General features: G+C 33.5%; 2 protein-coding genes across 3 annotated transcripts; both read left to right on the top strand.

Annotated features, from left to right (window-relative positions):
* Positions 1-449: 449 nt before the first annotated feature.
* Positions 450-1,991, top strand: LOC114374863 (syntaxin-124-like). Its single transcript, XM_028332578.1, has one exon. The coding sequence runs from the start codon at positions 723-725 to the stop codon at positions 1,635-1,637; it is 915 nt and encodes a 304-aa protein (XP_028188379.1). The 5' UTR covers positions 450-722; the 3' UTR covers positions 1,638-1,991.
* An 8,362-nt stretch (positions 1,992-10,353) lies between these two features.
* Positions 10,354-15,826, top strand: LOC114374862 (pre-mRNA-splicing factor SYF1-like). Of its 2 annotated transcripts, XR_003658643.1 has the most exons (6): positions 10,354-12,052; positions 13,453-13,637; positions 13,729-13,899; positions 14,116-14,568; positions 14,654-15,219; positions 15,379-15,826. XR_003658643.1 is itself a non-coding variant. In XM_028332577.1 (5 exons), the coding sequence occupies exons 1-5, from the start codon at positions 10,546-10,548 to the stop codon at positions 15,095-15,097; spliced, it is 2,760 nt and encodes a 919-aa protein (XP_028188378.1). In that variant the 5' UTR covers positions 10,354-10,545; the 3' UTR covers positions 15,098-15,220. The 2 variants fall into 2 exon arrangements, 1 of the variants encoding a protein (XP_028188378.1); XM_028332577.1 differs by lacking the exon at positions 15,379-15,826 and having other exon boundaries at positions 14,654-15,220.
* The last annotated feature ends 4,384 nt before the right edge of the window (positions 15,827-20,210 follow it).

Here is a 20,210-nt window from a genome sequence, read left to right as displayed (position 1 = left end):
TGTCAGAAATGCAATAATTAATTAATTAATCATCCACATTCATAAAATTTACTTTGTTCTCTAAAGTTAAATGCTAGTTCCATTACTTACTGTTAAAAATAAATAGAATATGTGGATGAAATGACTCGGCAATGCAAGTTTCCTGCAGTCTCTAATATATTTATCGTGTGAACATCTATTCGAATAGTGAGATTTCAGCTAAGAATACCCAAAAACACAAAATACCAAAATGGCTGAGGGGACAGAAAAAGAGGTGAGCAGAAAAAATCGCATTGCCACTTGTTAAAAATATGGGACGAGTAAACTTTGGTACATCCAATTTCTAAACGTCCTTCTATGATTAGTATCAAGTTAACTTGGCTGGTCCTCATTTGACATTAACCATGCACCTCTAATACCTCCACTACTTGAAAAAAGGAGGACTTTTTTGCCCTCAAAGCCTTTTGTTGGTGACAATCGGTTCCTTTTGCCTTTTGTCACCTTCGGCTTCCTCCCTGTTAGTAAAATTGATCATAATCCATAAGGAGGACGAAAAAGGACACAGACAATCCAGATGTGACAGAATTAACACAAAGCACAAAGCATTGTGTTACATCAAATCAAACCATCTGTGCCCTTACGATCTTTCTGCTACAAGTTTGATCAACAAAAAAAATAAAATCAATTAACACAAAAAATAAACCAACAAGAAAAAAAAGAAGTGTTAGTCACTGTTCATCAAGATGAACGACCTATTCTCAAGCTCCTTCAAGAAATACAGTGACCTGAAAGAACAGTCCCACATTGATGATGTGGAAGCTGGGAAGGAAAGTGTCAACCTCGATAAGTTCTTCGACGAGGTGGAGAATGTGAAAGAAGACATGAGACTAGTTGAGAAGTTGTATAGAAAACTGCAAGAGTCTAATGAAGAAAGCAAAATCGTTCACAATGCTAAAACCATGAAGGATCTTCGAGCCAGAATGGACCAAGATGTTCAGCAGGTTCTCAAACGCGTGAAACTCATAAAGGGCAAGCTTGAATCTCTCGAACGTTCCAATGCAGCCAACAGAAACATTCCAGGGTGTGGTCCAGGTTCCTCAGCGGATCGAACCCGAACCTCGGTGGTTAGTGGCTTAGGGAAGAAACTGAAGGACTTGATGGATGATTTTCAAGGGTTGAGGGCAAGAATGCAGAATGAGTACAAGGAAACCGTGGAACGAAGGTACTTCACCATCACAGGAGAAAAGGCTGATGAGGACACCATAGAGAACTTGATATCAAGTGGAGAAAGTGAGAGTTTTCTTCAGAGGGCGATTCAGGAACAAGGGAGGGGTCAGATAATGGACACCATATCGGAGATTCAAGAGAGACACGATGCTGTTAAGGAGATAGAGAAGAACTTGATTGAGCTGCATCAGGTGTTTTTGGACATGGCAGCTCTTGTTGAGTCTCAGGGTCAACAACTTAATAACATAGAGAGTCATGTGGCACGTGCGAGTTCTTTTGTGAGGAGAGGCACTGAGCAACTTCAAGATGCCAGAGAGTATCAAAAGAGTTCTAGGAAGTGGACTTGTTATGCCATTCTTCTTGGCATTGTGCTTGTTGTTGTGCTCCTGTTTCCTCTCTTGACATCACTTTTACCTCACTTATTGTATTGAAGAATATATGTATCTTGAAGAGTTTAATTATTTCCAACCCCAACATTAGATTTTGCATTATTCTGAAATGTTCAAGAGCTAAGTAGTACTACTAGCATGTGGCCATGCACGCACGCTGAAACATGAAACATATGCAGAAACATGAAACATTCAAGTGCTTTGTATGAAATTGTTGATGCAGGTGACCTTTTGAAGCCAAGAAAAAGCCACAGAACCAAGTTATTCTGAGTATTTTGGATTCCCATAGAGTTGTAATAGCAAGACAACAGTTCTAAACATGACAATGACAACGTTGTAATAGCAAGTTGACTCGCTTTGGAATGATTCCATTTTTGTCTTATATTCTTATTTTGTCTTGCCCGTTTATGATAATAATAGTAGAAGAACTTGATATTGGATTGATTGACCAGTAGAAAAAACATTAGATTTGGTTATACTATGAGAGAGGAAAACATCAAACAATTATAATAACACTCATGGTTATTTATGTGGAGTCATTTAATTTTATCTTTGACTGTGACTAAACATGTCGTGTTACTTGCTAATATGGGAAGATACAAATCCTATTCTGTATCGTCGGAATAAAATATTACAACACCTATAATAAAGTATTACAAGTTTTATTTTAAGGTAAATAGTCACTTTTGTAACTCAATGTATAATTTATTGATAAATGTATTCTTTAAAGATAAAAAATATAAAAATTTACTCTCTGAAAGTATAAAAAGTGCGATAAATATATTCGGCTGTTAACTTCGGTCCATCGTTATTAATAAAATAGTCTACGTGACACGGAGGGACAAATTTATCATTAAAATGATTGCCAACGATTGCCAGCATATAGAGACATATTTGTCATAATATTTTTTTAATTTTTTGTCTTCTCATCCCGCTGACAAATATGTTCCTGAAAGATAAAAATACAAAATTTAGTTTTCGAAAGTATAAAAATGTGACAAATATATTCAGATGTTAATAATAGATTGTGACTAATTATTATTATTATTATAGGTTTGTAATTTAGTGCTCTTACTCGTTTAGTACTTATGTCATGTATTTTTTAAATTGTCTTCTAATATATATATTTTTATTATATTGATTTCCTTGTCAAACCTTAATATTTGATATTAAAAAAAATTATCTTGTATCTTATAATTTTATTAAATTTTTACTAAATTTCTCACTTTTAATCTTTAAAATTATTCTATATCTCAATTTCAACTTAAGTACCTTCATATTTAGATTGAAAACAATACGTTAGAGAGTTTTCTAGTAGAAAGAATACAATTGGCTGCGGGACCAAATTTATTTATTTTAAAAAAATTAATCAACTATTTTTTTTTAAAAATATATCTTACAAAATTTAAACTAGATAAAGTTAAAGTGGAATTATAAGTCTTTTTCCTTAATCAATAAAATGTATATATATACCTCAAATATAAAAGAATTTTTTTAATAAACCTTATGTGTTTTCACTCGAGACAACACTTATTATACATAATATGAATGAAATGATGAAAATAATTACTAACAAATAAAGAACTCAAATAAATTTAAATAAAAAAATACAATAATGCTCAAACTAATAGAGACATAACTTCAAAACAAAACACAAAAAAAAAAAAAATAGGACGTAGAGTTGTATCTCTTGCTGATTTATGGGCTACAGCGACCTTATTGTATTTCATTTGACATACTGTGACAAAGTACGTAATAAAAATTAATAATTAATTGAAGAAAAAAATTCAAGAAATAAAAGGTTTTCATTTTTTAAAATGATAACTCAATTTTTTATATCATAAAATTAAAGAAATTTATTTTATTTGGGAAAATAAGTAGTTATATTTATTAATTAAAAAACTAATTAACAATTTGATAGATGGATAAATAGATAGGTAATCAAAGTATAGAGTTTAAATCTTAAGTTGTACTTTATTGTTTTTTTAATCTTTTTTTCCTAACTTCTCTCCTATACAATTCATTATTAACGTCCGAATATATTTGTCGCACTTTTTATACTTTTGGAAACTAAATTTTACATTTTCATCTTTCAGGGACACATTTATCAGCAGAGTGGAAAAACGAAAGGTCAAAAAAATATTATGACAAATATGTCTCTATGTTGACAATTCACGTCACCAATCATGTTGACAATCATTTCAGTGAAAAATTTGTCTCTTTATGTCACGTAGGTTATTTTATTACGTTGATAGACGGAAGTTAGCGGCCGGATATATTTATCGCACTTTTTGTATTTTTATCTTTCACGAACACATTTGTTAACAAATTATACATTGAGAGACAAAATTAACTATTTATCCTATCTTTTATCTACATTTAAGCATATAAATATTTAAAATAACATTTATAAACAGTGTATTATTTTATTATAATAAAGAATAAAATTCAGACACGTTGAACTATTTATGGATTTTTTTTCTTTTATGGTGCATCTTGCACAATCTTTGTACATATAAGGCTATAGCATGTTTCCCTACTTTTTATGTGTTCCTTGGTACATTTGTAGGATGTTGATGTCATACAATATATTTCCACCAATTTAATATGATAAATAAAACAATTTTTTTAACTTGTGCAGCTTTACATAAGATAAGCCTTATTAATTATTCACGCTTCAAATAACTAATTATTATGATTTCTTGAAGAAAAAAAAGTGATTTTGTCTCTCTTATTTCATTCCAAAATAGTCTTTATCTCGTTCTAACTAAAATATAAGATTATTAACCAAGTTATTTTGAAACTTCCTTTGATAAAGAAGTCTCAATATTACGGAGGAAATTATCTTCACTAAGTGGCTTTGACTTTTCCAAGCTATTTGGCATATTTTTTTTGAATGTGTGAAGCTGTGAAGGAGAACTTTCATTTTCATAAGCTTTGTTGCAGCCGGAGAATATCACGGTGATGACCCAAAAAATGGTTCCAATAGAATATTTAAATTGGACAGTTTTCAGAGGCGATGAATATGTATTAATTAATTATTATTTTATTGATAAGAAGAGAGAAATTATATCAAGGTGGTCTGAAAATTAAATGGGAAAGAGAAAACCACTTTTTTTAAGAAATCATAATAACTAGTTGAAGAGTGAATGATTAATAAAGCTTATCCAATGCAAAGTCGCACAGTTTTTTTTAAAAAAAAATCCTAAATAAAATCCTTGGCACGTTGAACAAGATTCAATAGTTTGATGACGGGTCTATGGTGCGAAAATGAGATCTTTCACATGTGCGTGAGTTTTGGAATCACAAGTTCAGGTTGGCCAAATGTAATCTGAGTCATAAGTCTCGTTATTAAAAAAAATCAAGGGTCAGGATTGCGTGAAGGCTACCGGTTAAAAAATTGATAGAACCTAAAATGGATGAAACACCAGATAGATAGACGAAGACTAGAAATTGCTGAATCAACTGCTCTAACCGAGAGAAGAAGTCGAAAGGCACAGATGCAAACAATCCTGACCCTTGATTTTTTTTAATAGCAAAACTTGCTGCTCAGATTACATTTGACCAACCAAAACTCACGTACGGTGGTGCGAAAGATCTTTCGTCTAGTTGATGTTTTGATACAGCCGAAATTGTAAACACACAATTTTGTGCAGCTAACATGAGTTTGAATCCAGTTATCATTTTTATAAAAATCTGTAAATTCAAACATTACACATAATTAAATCCCAAAGTTTAAAGTTTTAAATTAAAACTGAAGAATGTTTTTTCATAGCTAATTATTAAAATAATAATGTTCGAATACTATATATACCAAAAAGGTAATCCAAACTTGATCCAAAAATACAGTAATGTCTAATTTGGAGATCCCAATCCTAAACCCGTCAAGAATATAATTTTAAATTGAGACATGCTTAAGTAGTTTCCAAGTGTGCAGACAGGAAAAATCCTAATATTTTTTGTTATATTTTGTTTTTATTTTATTTTAGTTATTCCAGTAGAAACAAATTACACCAAATATTTTAAATCAGAGTAGGCCCATTAAACAAGGTATCACAATGTGTTACCCGAAACATGCATGGGGATTCTTTTCATTGTGATGTTTTTGTTCAGGGTATAGTCGTCCTCGCTTATTATCTTGTACAGCTTCTTGTTGCATATAAAATTACCGGAGAAAAGTAAGAGCTGAGAATGAAAATCATGTCGCATGCCTACAGTACGCTGAAGAATTATCAGTTACTCTGAACATCTTTCTAGCTTATTTTTCCCATAATGATCAAGACAGTTATTGCATAACTAGCTACTACTTGTAGCATAATTAAGAGGTAACCTTATTTCCAAATTAAACCATGGTTAATTAACACTTTACCACTTTCCCTAAAAATGTTATTAAAGGCTCCGGTTATATTCACCCTAAAAGTAAAAGCTACTGTCAATTATTAAAAGATCCTTAATCTTCCCATGTCACATGTTGAAAATTAAATGTAGTGTAATCCATCTAGGGATCTATTAGTAGTAGGGGAAGAAAAAGACAAACAACTTACAACTACAACTAAAGGAAAGAAACCCAGACCTCAAGCCTTGCCCATACTATAAACTATAAAGTAAAGTAAAAGCTTTAATGATTAGCACCAAAAAGCTATAATAAATTGAAAATTAATAAACTCTATAAGCTGTCAAGAAATAGATAAATGCTCTCCTACCAACACGACATTAATAAACATAAAATAAAGTATAAATAAATAAAAGCAGCAGAAAGCAAATATATTTACAAACATACCCCACTCAATCATGCACCAACATTGCCATGAAGGAACAGTAAGAAGAGTCAAGATGAAAATGAAGCTGCCGAGCCTGTTGTGGTGGTGTCAACTAATCAGCTGCATCCATCTTTGACAACCTTGCAATCCATTCCTTCATTTTTTGTTACCCCCTTCAAAATCATGTGATAAAGTAATTAATACATGTAACATACTCATGTGGGGATAGATATTAATATATCTCCAACATAGGCCTTCAGAATGGCCTCAGCAGCAAAGTTGTTGTACATTTCTCTCTGAAACTGAACACTAACACACACTGTTTTAGCCTTGTCTTTGTGAGAGTGGAGGATTGGAGAAGAGGACGGGACACGCGCAAAGAGAAAGGTTAGGTTCTGAAGAGCAAAACTAAAACTAAAAAGAGAGTGAGTTATTATGTATAGGAGGAACAGAAGGGAAATGGATCTAACATAATTTTGCAGGCATCGGAAGAGAAGAAAATGTGGAAAAATGAAAAATTTGTGTCAGAGAAAGCAGGAGTAACACGGTACAGGGATTGGCGTTGTGGGTTTCTCTAAGTTGGGTTTCAAGGTGAAAATAAAGGAACCAAACATGGAAAGGGACATAATCATGGTGAGGGGCATAGCATGGGCAAATGAAGGAGTTGAGGAAGGCATGAAAATCAATTTGCAGAGAGAGAAGGGAAATGCGTATGTTTATTGCCATTGGAATGAATGATGGATATATGGGTCTGTTCAATTATTACGCGATACGAGAATTAGGGGTTGCGTGTGGCTGAGCACATATTATTATTGCGGCTTACGGCATCGACGTGTAGCAGTGGAAAACAACTTCTCTTTCTTCCAATTTTTATTTACTGGTATTACTTATTACTCACTCTACCGTGGAGATTTAAATAGATCAAACAATTATCAATTGTTGGAATAATTCTTTTATTTTCTAAGCATTTACGGACCACCTTTCATGCATGTTTTTTTATCCAAGATTTAATTCACTTAAATTTTTAGTAATCAATATCATAAATATTTGGAAAAAATCAATAAATTCATTTGTGTTAGTAAGTTTAATTTTAACATATTATAATAATTTATTATTTAATTTTAAAATAATTATTTCTCTCTTCTCCCTCATCTCTATCCACATTAATTGATTATTTTAAAATTCAATCTTAAATTATTATAATATCCTTAAGTTAAACTTACACATACAAAAGAGTCTGTTGTTTTTTGTCTAAATATTTTTTATATTAATTATACTTATACTAAAAAAACAACATTAGCTTTTATACCTATTATATGACTAGTTACATTTTCATCATAAATTTATCATAATAAAGCCGTTTATATCATTTAGGGTGTGCAAAATTTGGTTATTGAAATGGTTCGTATCTAAACAGTAGCGGTTTTGTTTTCATGTAATCTGGTTCGAATTGGTTTTTTCACACCCATTAATATTATAATTTTTAAAAATAGATTAAAGAATCAATTATATTTATAGGTTAAGGAATCATATTTTTCATTAGTTGTATTTTTACTTTCGCTCCCCACATAGCTGCAGTACAAGGTTAGGCTCAAAAGTTGTTGGATTTTATAGAAAAGAATGTGCTTTTATTTTCTTTGAAACACTATTTCATATCCATAATGGGTTGCAGCCCAATAATCGTGTTGCGTATTGGGTAGGTTGAATTCAGATCTCATTGTAAGCATCTCAACATGTGCTGGTTCAAGTACAATTATATATTTATATTCGGTTTCTCTGGCCAAATTTTCATGTTTGAATTTTGTAAAAGAAAAAATTGTGATTGAGAAAGCATACTTTACTAGACATTATCCAACCAAATTAGTTAAAAAAAATTAGTTATTGACAAGATTAATGAATATTTTACACAAATATCATGGTGACAAAAAAAATCATAAAATTATGACTAGCTTGATTTATAATCAATTATGAACATTTGTATTGAAGACTATAAATTAGAGTCATTAAAATGGCTTGCAATCCCATGACCCAATCCAACCCATTATGTTGTTGTGCATGATTGGATTTTAAAAAAAAAAACTTTTTCCAATAATAACAAAAAATGGCCCAATCCACTTATGGCCCGATCCACTAGATTGAAAATGTGAGAGATTGGTTGGCCTACAAGTTACTTGGGTATTAAAAATAAAATAATCTTTTTAGAGTCTATGACAAATACTCATTTTTTTTAAACTGTTATTATGAAGCTTAAAATATTTGAATTTGATTGTAATTGATAATATTTGCACCAATAAAAATTGATATAAGTGATAACCAATTACATCTCTTGATTAAGTGGTTCAAGGTTCAAATTGATCCTTAGGTAGAGTTGGGTATGTGGGTAAACTCACCCCACAAAGTTCGTAATCCATGAAGTCTGCATTCTTAACAAACTCATGATTTTAAGCCCACACCATCCTCATACTCCATAGACTTAGCGAGCAGGCTCACATTTGACAGAAAAGTTAAAAAAGAAACTTAATTTTTAAAAATGTAATATTTGATCAATTTTAAATCATTTTAAAAACTAACTATGAATTATTTAATAAAAAAATATTTGTCCAAAATGGTAACATAATTTGCATCTTAAGCTACCAAAAAAATATTTTTTACATTATATTTACTTAATATATAATTCTATGATAAATCAAAATATTATATCACTAGTCACCGTTATTGAATTTTATAAAACACTTAAATTTTAAATATTTTTTTACTTTATTTACACCCTTATTTATTAGTATAATATATTTGTTATATTAGAATATAAAAAGCCCATAGGGACCATAATGTATGCAATTTAAATGGATTCAAAATATTAAGATTGATATACTATGCGAGTTTGGTGGGTGGCATGAGGGCCAAAGCCCATTTGCCTAACTTACTCTTGGGTATAAAATAAGTAATGTTGAGAGATGAATAATGTGCAATCCAAAAAGTCACATTATGAGTCATCATTTTTTTTTCTTTGTAAATATCGTTGTTCATCACACCTATTAAGATCTCCCACCATATCTTCCACCTTGATTTTATAACATACTTAATATTGTCAATCATTTGATGCTTTGGAAAATGAAGTTAAAGTAATGTTTTTTTTTCCACTAGTCAATGTTAATTGTTATAATATTAGTGGAAAAATCTGAACCCACAATCTCTCATTCTTCCTCTTTTCAATCTTATTCTAAATCATAAAATCAATCTTATAACTCCACTCAAATAATATATAATAAATCTAATTAGATAAAGGATTTATACATTTGAGAGAAAAATATAAGTATTTTTTCTTAGATACACTATTATCATTATCATGTATTAATCATTTTACAACAACGAGTTTGAACTAAAACCGTAGCCCTCATATGTTGATTTAAAAAAAAAACTTTTTTTTTTCCCGAATTGAACATATATTTCCAACCATGACTCAGAAGGGGAGAACAATAAATGAGTGATATATGATATTGAGGGTTGAGTGGGATCAACCTTTTTATAGATTGGAAAGTGCCAACTTAACATGGGATCAAGGCACCTATGTGATTTCTGTAAGCCTTTTTTTTAAAAAAAAACCTTTCCTATAGTTTATTCACCACGACAACCCACCTTCACTAGAATATAGAGAATTAAAAAGAGAAAAAAAATTTGTTTTTATATTTGTAGCTTCAATCTTTAAGAGGCAGAGGAGAAAATACAACATTTTCATCATATTTTTACTTTAATTATTAAAATAAAAATTTATATTACAGAGTACAGATTGAATCAACTAAAAAAATAAATTTATCAAGCTGTAGAAATCTAAAAGATCAAGAAAAACGAAAATTAAAGAATGATTTTTTTTTGAAAGGAATCAAAGAATGAAATTAAAAGCTTACTAGTAAGTAATTTGACCAAGTTTGGGCTTTTATTGGTTGAGCCTCTGTTCAGGCTAGTTGAGATCCAGCCCAGAGATAATAAACAGCAAAAAAACGAAACAATTCGAAGGGGAAAATCAAGCACGTTGAAACAGAGAATTCCCAAACCCTCTCTCTCTGTATCTGCGAACACCAAGTCCAACACCTCCAAACCTTCGTCAAAATTCATTCAAGTCGAAAGAGAGTGTGGTTTCTCAGATTTTCTACTCACACACACAGCGTTAGGGTTTTACAGAGATTGTGGAAATGGTAATTGCGCAAGATTTGTATCCATCAGAAGACGACCTTTTGTACGAAGAGGAGTTGCTTCGAAACCCTTTCAGCCTCAAGCTATGGTGGCGCTACCTGATTGCGCGTTCGGAAGCTCCGTTCAAGAAGCGCTTCGTCATTTACGAGCGGGCACTCAAGGCGCTTCCTGGAAGCTACAAGTTGTGGCACGCCTACCTCCGCGAGCGCCTCGACCTCGTTCGCAATCTTCCGGTGATTCACTCACAGTACGACACGCTCAACAACACCTTCGAGCGCGCCCTCGTAACGATGCACAAAATGCCGCGAATTTGGATCATGTACCTGCAAACCCTAACGAATCAGAAATTGATCACTCGCACACGCAGGACCTTCGATAGGGCTCTATGCGCGCTCCCTGTTACCCAGCATGACCGCATTTGGGAACCCTATCTTGTGTTTGTGAGCCAGAAAGGTATTCCTATTGAGACTTCTCTTCGGGTTTATCGCAGGTATTTGAAGTATGATCCTTCTCACATTGAGGATTTTATTGAGTTTTTGCTTAATTCGAGTCTCTGGCAAGAGTCTTCTGAGAGGCTGGCTTCTGTGCTCAATGATGACCAGTTTTACTCGATTAAGGGTAAGACCAAGCACCGGCTTTGGTTGGAGTTGTGTGATTTGCTCACTCGCCATGCGAATGAGGTGTCTGGGTTGAATGTGGATGCTATCATTAGGGGTGGGATTAGGAAGTTCACTGATGAGGTGGGTAGGCTTTGGACTTCGTTGGCTGAGTATTACATTAGGAGGGGCTTACATGAGAAGGCCAGGGATGTGTTTGAGGAGGGCATGTCTACTGTTATTACTGTCAGGGATTTTAGTGTTATATTTGATTCTTACTCGCAGTTTGAGGAGAGCATGCTTGCTTTCAAGATGGAGGAGATGAGGCTGAGTGATGAAGAGGATGGTGAGGAGGAGGGTGAAGAGAACGGTGTTGAGGAAGGGGATGAAGAGGATATTCGTTTTAAAGGAAGATTGGTGGAGGAGGATTTTGAGAGGAAGATTTTACATGGGTTTTGGTTGAATGACAAGAATGACATAGACTTGAGGTTGGCTCGGTTTGATTACCTTATGGAGAGGAGGCCTGAATTGGCTAACAGTGTGCTTTTGCGTCAAAATCCTCATAATGTAGAACAGTGGCACCGGAGGGTGAAGCTCTTTGAAGGGAATCCTACCAAGCAGATACTGACTTACACGGAAGCGGTGAGGACAATTGATCCCATGAAGGCAGTGGGAAAGCCTCATACATTGTGGGTTGCTTTTGCCAAACTGTATGAGCAGCACAAAGATATAGCCAATGCCCGGGTCATATTTGACAAGGCAGTGCAGGTGAACTACAAAACTGTGGATAATCTGGCTAGTGTCTGGTGTGAGTGGGCTGAAATGGAGTTGAAGTATAAAAATTTCAAAGGAGCACTTGAGCTGATGAGGCGGGCTACGGCAGAGCCATCCGTTGAGGTCAAGCGAAGAGGTAACCTCAGTTCACCTTGTTTACATTTTCTTCTTGCTAAGTGTGGGCAAAATATCCATTTGACCAAAACTTAACTTTTACTGGACCAGTCCTGTCCATTTTTAGTCCACTTTAATGGCTTTGGTAATCCTGGTTGAGAGTTGATCAAAACCATTTCTATCTTTGGTACGTATTACGTAAATAGTTGGCTTGCATCTGGAGCAGTAGTTTGTTATGTGTCCTAGCATGAATTCTACGTTTAGATGATGTAATAAGATAGTATTATGCTTGCTTTTGATGCTGTTTTCCTTTATTTAATGATGGTGATGTAAAAGGACTATAATGTTTTGTGTTTATTAATGTGTTGTATGAATGGTAATAATGTGCCAGGTACAAGGCTTTGAAGGGCTTGTTGTTGTGAATTGTGATCCTTTCCTGCTTTTCTTGATGGGCTGCTGTTAGTGTTGATAAGCTTGTTGAGTGCTTGAAGGATTTAATTGCTTTGCTTATTTGGATTCTGATAAGTAAAGGGGCCAAGCTACTTACTGGGCCTCTATTTTTTACACCTTTAATGCTTGTTAGTCCTGTTATTATGTATTCATATATGCACGGCCGTTTAAACTGTCATCGTAACTGACTTTTTAATAGTTGCTGTAATGATGGTTATTATTTGCTTATTGGCACAGCATGTTACTCTAGCTAGCTTAGAAAGGTGTAGGGTTTGGAATTTAGTGTCTGGGTAGGATTTATTGATTGTAGTGTGGTCATGTCATTATGCAGTGTTTACAGAGGTTTATTTTTAGTTGAACTCTATAAAGTTAAGGAAACAAGAGTCCAGAGGTTTATTTTTTTGAATGATGAGCAACTTGATTAACTGGTTTCATATCACATCCTTTGAGTTAGAATGCTGATGGTCTAGTAGTGCAGTTACATTCTCTTACGTGATAAAAATTATATATGGAATTACTTTTGGTCTTTTTTCTTCCAATAAATTCTTCAGTTGTTGTTATAGATATGTAATTGCTCTAATGTCTCTGGCCTGGAAAAACCTGCATAAACCTAGTTTTAAAAAAATGGATTGGATTTTAATCCAAACCACTTTAAATGGTTTGGTTTGGATATGGTTTGGATATGGATTGGATTTGTAAAAATCCTAACCATGCCCACCCTTAGTGCGTGTTTGGTTGAGTTCAAATTGAGAAGAAAGGGGAGGAAATTTTCAAAAATTAGTTTGGGTCCTACACCTCTTTCCCTCTACTTTAATTCTAATGTTTCTTCTCAATTCTCTTCCATTCTTTTCTCTTTTACACAACCAAACTCACCCTAACTTCTTCCCAATATGCTCTGCTTTAAGTTATGCTTTGTTTTTCATGTTTAGAGAGTGAACTAACTTTTAAATTTGCCTTATGCTTTACTTTTAGTGGCTGCTGATGGGAATGAACCAGTCCAGATGAAACTGCATAAATCCTTGAGATTGTGGACATTTTATGTTGATTTGGAGGAAAGCCTAGGTACTTTGGAGTCTACATGTGCTGTTTATGAGCGGATCTTGGATTTACGAATAGCCACGCCGCAAATAATCATCAATTATGCATACTTCCTGGAGGTATGGTGTACTGTTTTGGCACATTACATCTTTTGAATTTTGCTTCAACTGGTTTTGGCTGATTGACAATTCCTTACAATGATTTATGCAGGAACATAAATACTTTGAAGATGCTTTTAAAGTTTATGAAAGAGGTGTAAAGATATTTAAGTACCCACATGTTAAAGACATATGGGTTACATATCTCTCTAAATTTGTGAAGAGATATGGAAAGAATAAATTGGAGAGAGCAAGAGAACTATTTGAAAATGCAGTTGAATCGGTATATACATTTTTATTTATTTATTTATTGCCAAAATCTAAGTGTTCTTTAAGTATAATTTCTTTTCAAGTTTTTCATTGATGAACCTACAGCATGATTGTGTTCAAAGTGTCATTAAGGATAAATGTTATTTCTGTGTCAAATATTACTTTTGAATTTTTTTAATGCATTACAATGCTAACATAATCCTTCTTATGGATCATGCTTGCCAAACAGGCCCCAGCTGATCAAGTGAAACCACTTTACCTGCAATATGCCAAGCTGGAGGAGGACTATGGACTAGCGAAGCGAGCTATGAAGGTTTATGATCAAGCAACTAAGGCTGTTCCTAACAATGAGAAGTTAAGCATGTATGAAATATATATTGCTCGTGCAGCTGAGATATTTGGTGTACCCAAAACAAGGGAGATCTATGAACAGGCAATTGAATCTGGTCTTCCAGACAAGGATGTCAAAACCATGTGTTTGAAGTATGCTGAGTTGGAAAAAAGTTTGGGAGAAATTGACCGGGCCCGTGGAATATTTGTTTTTGCCTCTCAGTTTGCAGATCCACGATCTGATCCAGAATTTTGGAATAAGTGGCACGAGTTTGAGGTTCAGCATGGGAACGAAGATACTTTCAGAGAAATGCTTCGTATTAAGCGAAGTGTCTCTGCAAGCTACAGCCAGGTTACTTTAACTTTTCATTTTCCCTATAATTCTGTGACCCTGATATTTGGCATTTATTCTAATCTTGCTTCTACTGTTTTTCCAGACACATTTTATACTGCCTGAGTATCTGATGCAGAAGGATCAAACTGTGAATCTTGATGAGGCCAAAGACAAACTGAAACAGGCTGGAATCCCTGAGGACGAAATGGCTGCTTTAGAAAGACAATTAGCCCCAGCAGTTGACAATACAGTGACAAAAGATAGGAAGGTTGGGTTTGTGAGTGCTGGAGTGGAATCTCAGCTTGATAGAGGGGTAAAAACTAGTGCAAATCATGAGGATATTGAGTTACCAGAAGAAAGTGATTCTGATGATGATGATGATAAGATTGAAATTGCACAAAAAGATGTTCCTTCTGCTGTGTTTGGTGGTTTGATTAGAAAGAGAGATGAGAATGAAAATAATGGAGAAGTAGATGCTGCAAAAGATAAGGATAATGGAATACGGCTTGGTGCTCTTGAGAGAATGAAGAGGCTAAAACAAAATTAAATTTTTGGTCTGAGTATTCCCAATGAAATTTTGATTGCAGTGAAATTAGTTTTGGTTTGTGTTATGTACTATCAGTCTATCCAGAGATAATGAAGAAGACACTTTCTGACGATGCTAAATCGGTAAATCCCCAGTGGAGTCTTAATTATACTTATTTTATGGTGTTATAAAATGATTGCTAGGCCTAAATATTTCTTTGAACTTCATTTCCAACCTGTGTTTCTCCATTATTTTGCATCATTGATAACTTGAGACATGATTTTATATTTTCTTCTCTACAGGGAAAAAAACGCCACTATTTTTCCTGCAATGTGCAACAAGTTATCAGATCATAGTGAAGTACAAAACGGGGTACATGGTTGCTGATGTAGATTTGTCAAAAATAGAAAAAAACAAGTTGCAATTTAATTCTGCAGCCAGGATTTGAACCCATATATTCAACATTAGAATTAACTGAGTGTGCTACTGTATGTCACACCATTGCTGATACTGAGCAAATGCTCATTTAACATCCAAGAGGTTCTAATACGGAGCGAAAAAATTGAGTATGTCATTATTAGGTTTGTTTCATCAAATTACACAATCCTAATATGTAATTTATATATGAATCGATATCCATATTCCTAAACTTTTGTTTAGACTTTTTCCCTGATGTATATTGGCTTTAAACATGAGAAGTGTGTTCTTGTTACATGGTGAAAATGATGCATTGCAAACTTACTCTTTAAATCATCTTAGTAGGACATGTTTTCTTGTTCTGTGAGTTGACGCTATTGAAATTTGATGCATGCAGCATCAGGGAGTAATTCACTAGGAGAATATTACATGATGCATTATTTTTACATGAAAACTGGGTTGTTGGTTTAGTTTTCCAGTTTTGAAATTTCTCACTCATTATTTTATCTATATACACCATGTGTGTTATTTGTTGGTTGAGTTATATGTGGTTTTCTGAAATGTTTGAGTTCACTCTTTTCTTTACTTTAATGGTTGAAAACGAAGAGTGGGATCGGATGGAAAAATGGACCCAGACACAGGATGTAAAGTCATGGTTTGGCTTGGAATCTGGAATGACATAAAAAAATGTTATTATATTCAAATGTCTGGCCTTACGGGTTTCTTTATTCGTGTCAATGAAATTCAGCTCATGTGTATGTTTTAAGTTATGATGAATTAAAGTGTTACTGGTTGGGAGGATTTGCTTAGGTTCTGTTGCGATATGTTCAAATTTTGAGAATAGAACAATAGTACTATTACTCCTCTATCTCTCTTGGAAGCTTTATTTTGATGCTAAAAATATCTTATTCTAAAATACATGGATTTTTTCCCCCCTTGATGGCCTTTAGAAACAGTTGGCAAGAGGTGGTTTGATTGATTACAAAATTTCAGTCAACTAAGAAATTCATTCATTAATGCAAATATTGGTCCAAGAAGATGAAGGAAAATCATATTTACTGATTTGTTCTATAACATGGTCATCCTCGTGTATTCTTTGTCGCAGGACCTAACAAGCTTCCCTATTAGTGGATCTACTTAGCTTCTGCGAAGGTTTTTAGACCAACACACAAATAACTCTTTTGTAGGAAATTTGTACTGAAATGTGGATCTTCATGATATGATTCTACCTACTAGTTATATATCAGAGCATAAATGAGGAAATTCTGACATGCTAGGATGTAATCGATGGATGAACTGCTTTTGTATAGGATGGTTCAATGGAAACATGCTTACAATGACCTTGGAACACTAATGCAAAATGATGGCATCAACCTACTTTAGGTATAATTTGTTTGTTCCCTTTCTTGGTCTCATTTTAAAACCATGGATCACATTCGAATGACCCAGCAAAACAATATTGTCCGACACTTATCAGTTGAATTTTCCTACCATAATTATAAGTTCTCATATATATACACCCACGCATGATGTCAACATTCATGTTAATTATTGCAATATTTTAAATCCTTTACCAAGGAATCATTTTTCTCTACTTAATATACCCATTTTAAAAAGAATGCGCCATAAGGAAGTCCATTAACTTCATCTTTTTTACCCTTACACTTTCCTTTCGCTCTTATCAATGGTCGTTGCTACCCGAAATTATGTCTCTCATAATGATTTATGCGGTGCCCGTGTAATTCACTAATTCTTTAGAATGTAACATAGTCTTGATAGGATACAAAGGCATATTCCTCACACATGAGATAGCAAGCTCTCACCTTCCACAACGATTTCTTCAGGATTCTATATTTGTTCTATTTCCACTCTAATTCCTAATATTGCAACCTGACATTAAACTTTGTAGCGTGTCCCACCAATGACATGTTATAAATTCCAATTTCCTAACATACATCATTATAGTCCTCCGTCGCCAGCTAAATATAAGATCTTTTTTAAAAATTTGTTTTGTCCATACTCTTTTCTAATTTTTAGATATATTAATTATTTTTCTTTTTACATACTCTTACTTAATTATTATTTTTTAAATATTAATGAGAAACAAGTAAATGAATATAGATAAAATAAAAATAATTTTGAAATGATAATGCAAATAATTAATAAATTTAATACAGTAACTATTTTTTAAGGACATAAATTAATTGAAAATATCTTATAAGTAGAAACAAAGAAAGCAATGGAGAAATTTCATAGTAAAGTCTTATCCTAAAAATATAATTAACATATACTTTTTACTTGTACAAACACATTCTCAATCCTCAAATCTTATCCTTATATGTTGTTTAATTTTCTCATTTTTACTCAATTTGTGATTTTATCTCCAACACAAACAATCTGCTAGAGCATTTCCTATGCGCTTTGTAAAGACCAGCTTCACAGTGGTCAATTTGCGAGTAGACTCCATCAATCTTCAATCATTCCATGCAGAGCATTCGTTTGTGTACCATGCCTGACATGTAGGGTTGTCAATAGGGGCCAGCCCGCCATAAAAAGGCTAACCCGACCCGTCCCGCCAAGCAAAACGGGCTACCTTTCCTAGTCCGGTCTATTTCAAGCTGGTCCACTTGGGTTGCAAGCCACCCGTTAGCCCGCCAATTTTTTTTTCCAGATTTTGTATTATCCTTTATTGTTGTTGGTAACATCAATTTAACATTGTTTTTTATTGTTGTTGGTAACATCAATTTTGAATCTAACTCTTATCTCTTTATAATTTTTTATAACTAAAAATAAAAAATTGAAGTGAGGCTGACGCGGAGCCGTTGCTGTGGAGGGAGGCTATGAGGGGCTGAGGGTGAGGCTCTCGAAGTCCAATCGAAGATGTGAGGCTGATGGGGTTCAAAATCGAAAAAAAAGGGTGAGGGCTCGAGGTCAAGGGTGAGGGTCTTGAGAGAGAGGGCTCGAGAGAAGAGATTTAAGAGAATGAGAAATGAGATTCAATTCAAGAGGCCATGAGGGTTTGGTCTCGCTTGCATGCGTTTGGGCCATTTCAGAGTCCTTAATCTATTTTTTTAAAAGCACTAGCTTGCGGGCTGGCCAGCCCGCCGTTCCTGGCCCGGTTTGACACCCCTACTAACATGAGACATCGTATATTCTTTTGCAATCTAAAAGAAGTTGCCGATGCTAGAATATTTTCTTCTTGTTCTCGGAATACTCTTTTGCAATCTTAAAGAAGTTGTGGATGCTAGAATATTTTCTTCATGATCTTGGAATACCAGTCCAAAACCCAAAACCTGAGTTTGTCAGTGTTCTTGCTTGCTCGTCAAACCAAACTCCTTCACTTTGGAGCTAGCTACATCAACTTTTCATACTTTTTTTTTTAGAATCCACCCTTAGTTTAAGTATGACATGTAGAAGTTGTCATTCCTTCTAATTCATGAATAAATTTCTTTAAAATAACAGTCGACACAAGTTGTAGTTACTTATATCTCTTAACCAAATGATTAAAGATTTGAATCCTGATTGATCCTTAATTAAAGATTTATCGCTACTTTTTTGGGAGAGACAATTTTGTATCAATAGCATGGTTAAAAAAAATCAAAAAATTCTTCAGCACTAATGATCCGCAGCGGTATACTCAAAATGAACTGCTTTGTGTACCGTGAAAACCATGCATTCATTTTCTTCATATATATCCCATTTAAGCTGTCCCCCGGAATAAAAAGCTCATTGGGGAAATTTCACATGTGCTTCTTTTCGATTTCATGTGTTAAAAATCACCATAGTTAAAAAAGGTAATATGAAGTAATATGTTTAGACTAAAAGTAAATCATAAAATTTTAATTCTTTTTTCAATTTTCAATGTACGTTTCCAGTATACGTGATCATAATTTTCAATTTCTTTTTTCCTTTTGGTTCAGGAGGGGGAGATGTAGTCTCTGGGATTTTTTTTTGCCACCGAATTATTTAGGAGGGGACGGAAAAAGAAATTAGGAGGGAACACACAATTTTCAGTTTGGTCTTGTTTTTATTATCTTGATCCGTTTCTGGGTTGACTTTTACTCCGTGTCGACGCTCACAAGACGAAAGCTGGCGATCTTATATTCAATGTTTCAGACTTCGTTTCTTCTTTTCACATTGTTTTTTGTTTTTTTGGCAATTAGTTATTTTGTGGACTTTGAATTTGTTTTTTAGTTTGGGTGGTTAATTTAATTAGGAGCCACGTGTTACTTTTTTTTCCCAATGAATTTCTCCTTTGAATTTTATGTGGCCGAGTGTAAATTATATTCAAGTTTCTCATAGGCAGATGCCCTATCACTAGAGTATTGGGAGTTAATACATGTAAAACAGAATCTTTAGCTTTGTTCCGTAAATTTATCAATTAAAGAGTTTTATCGTTTACACATGATAAATTTATGCAGATTGATGACAAATACGTTTTTTTAATAAATTGTTAAATTGATTTAATTATGTAATTATATATAGTTGATTAACTATCACTAAAATGGCAGGGAACAGGCAACAGTCAATTAAGAAGGTACATGTTTATTTGAGATCATTAAATCTAGAGAAAGAATCTTTTTTTTTAAAGCACTTTATAAAAATAAAAGAAAAAAATAACAATACTTTAAATTTAAACCAATCACTCAATATAATTATTTATCAGACATATTTAACTGATAATATATATATATATATATATATACCCAAGACATGA

The sequence above is a fragment of the Glycine soja genome, chromosome 11, assembly GCF_004193775.1.
Source record: "Glycine soja cultivar W05 chromosome 11, ASM419377v2, whole genome shotgun sequence".
Classification (NCBI taxonomy): Eukaryota; Viridiplantae; Streptophyta; class Magnoliopsida; order Fabales; family Fabaceae; genus Glycine; species Glycine soja.
Note: the sequence above shows the minus strand (reverse complement) of the source record. Positions and strands in the feature narration are given on the sequence as shown.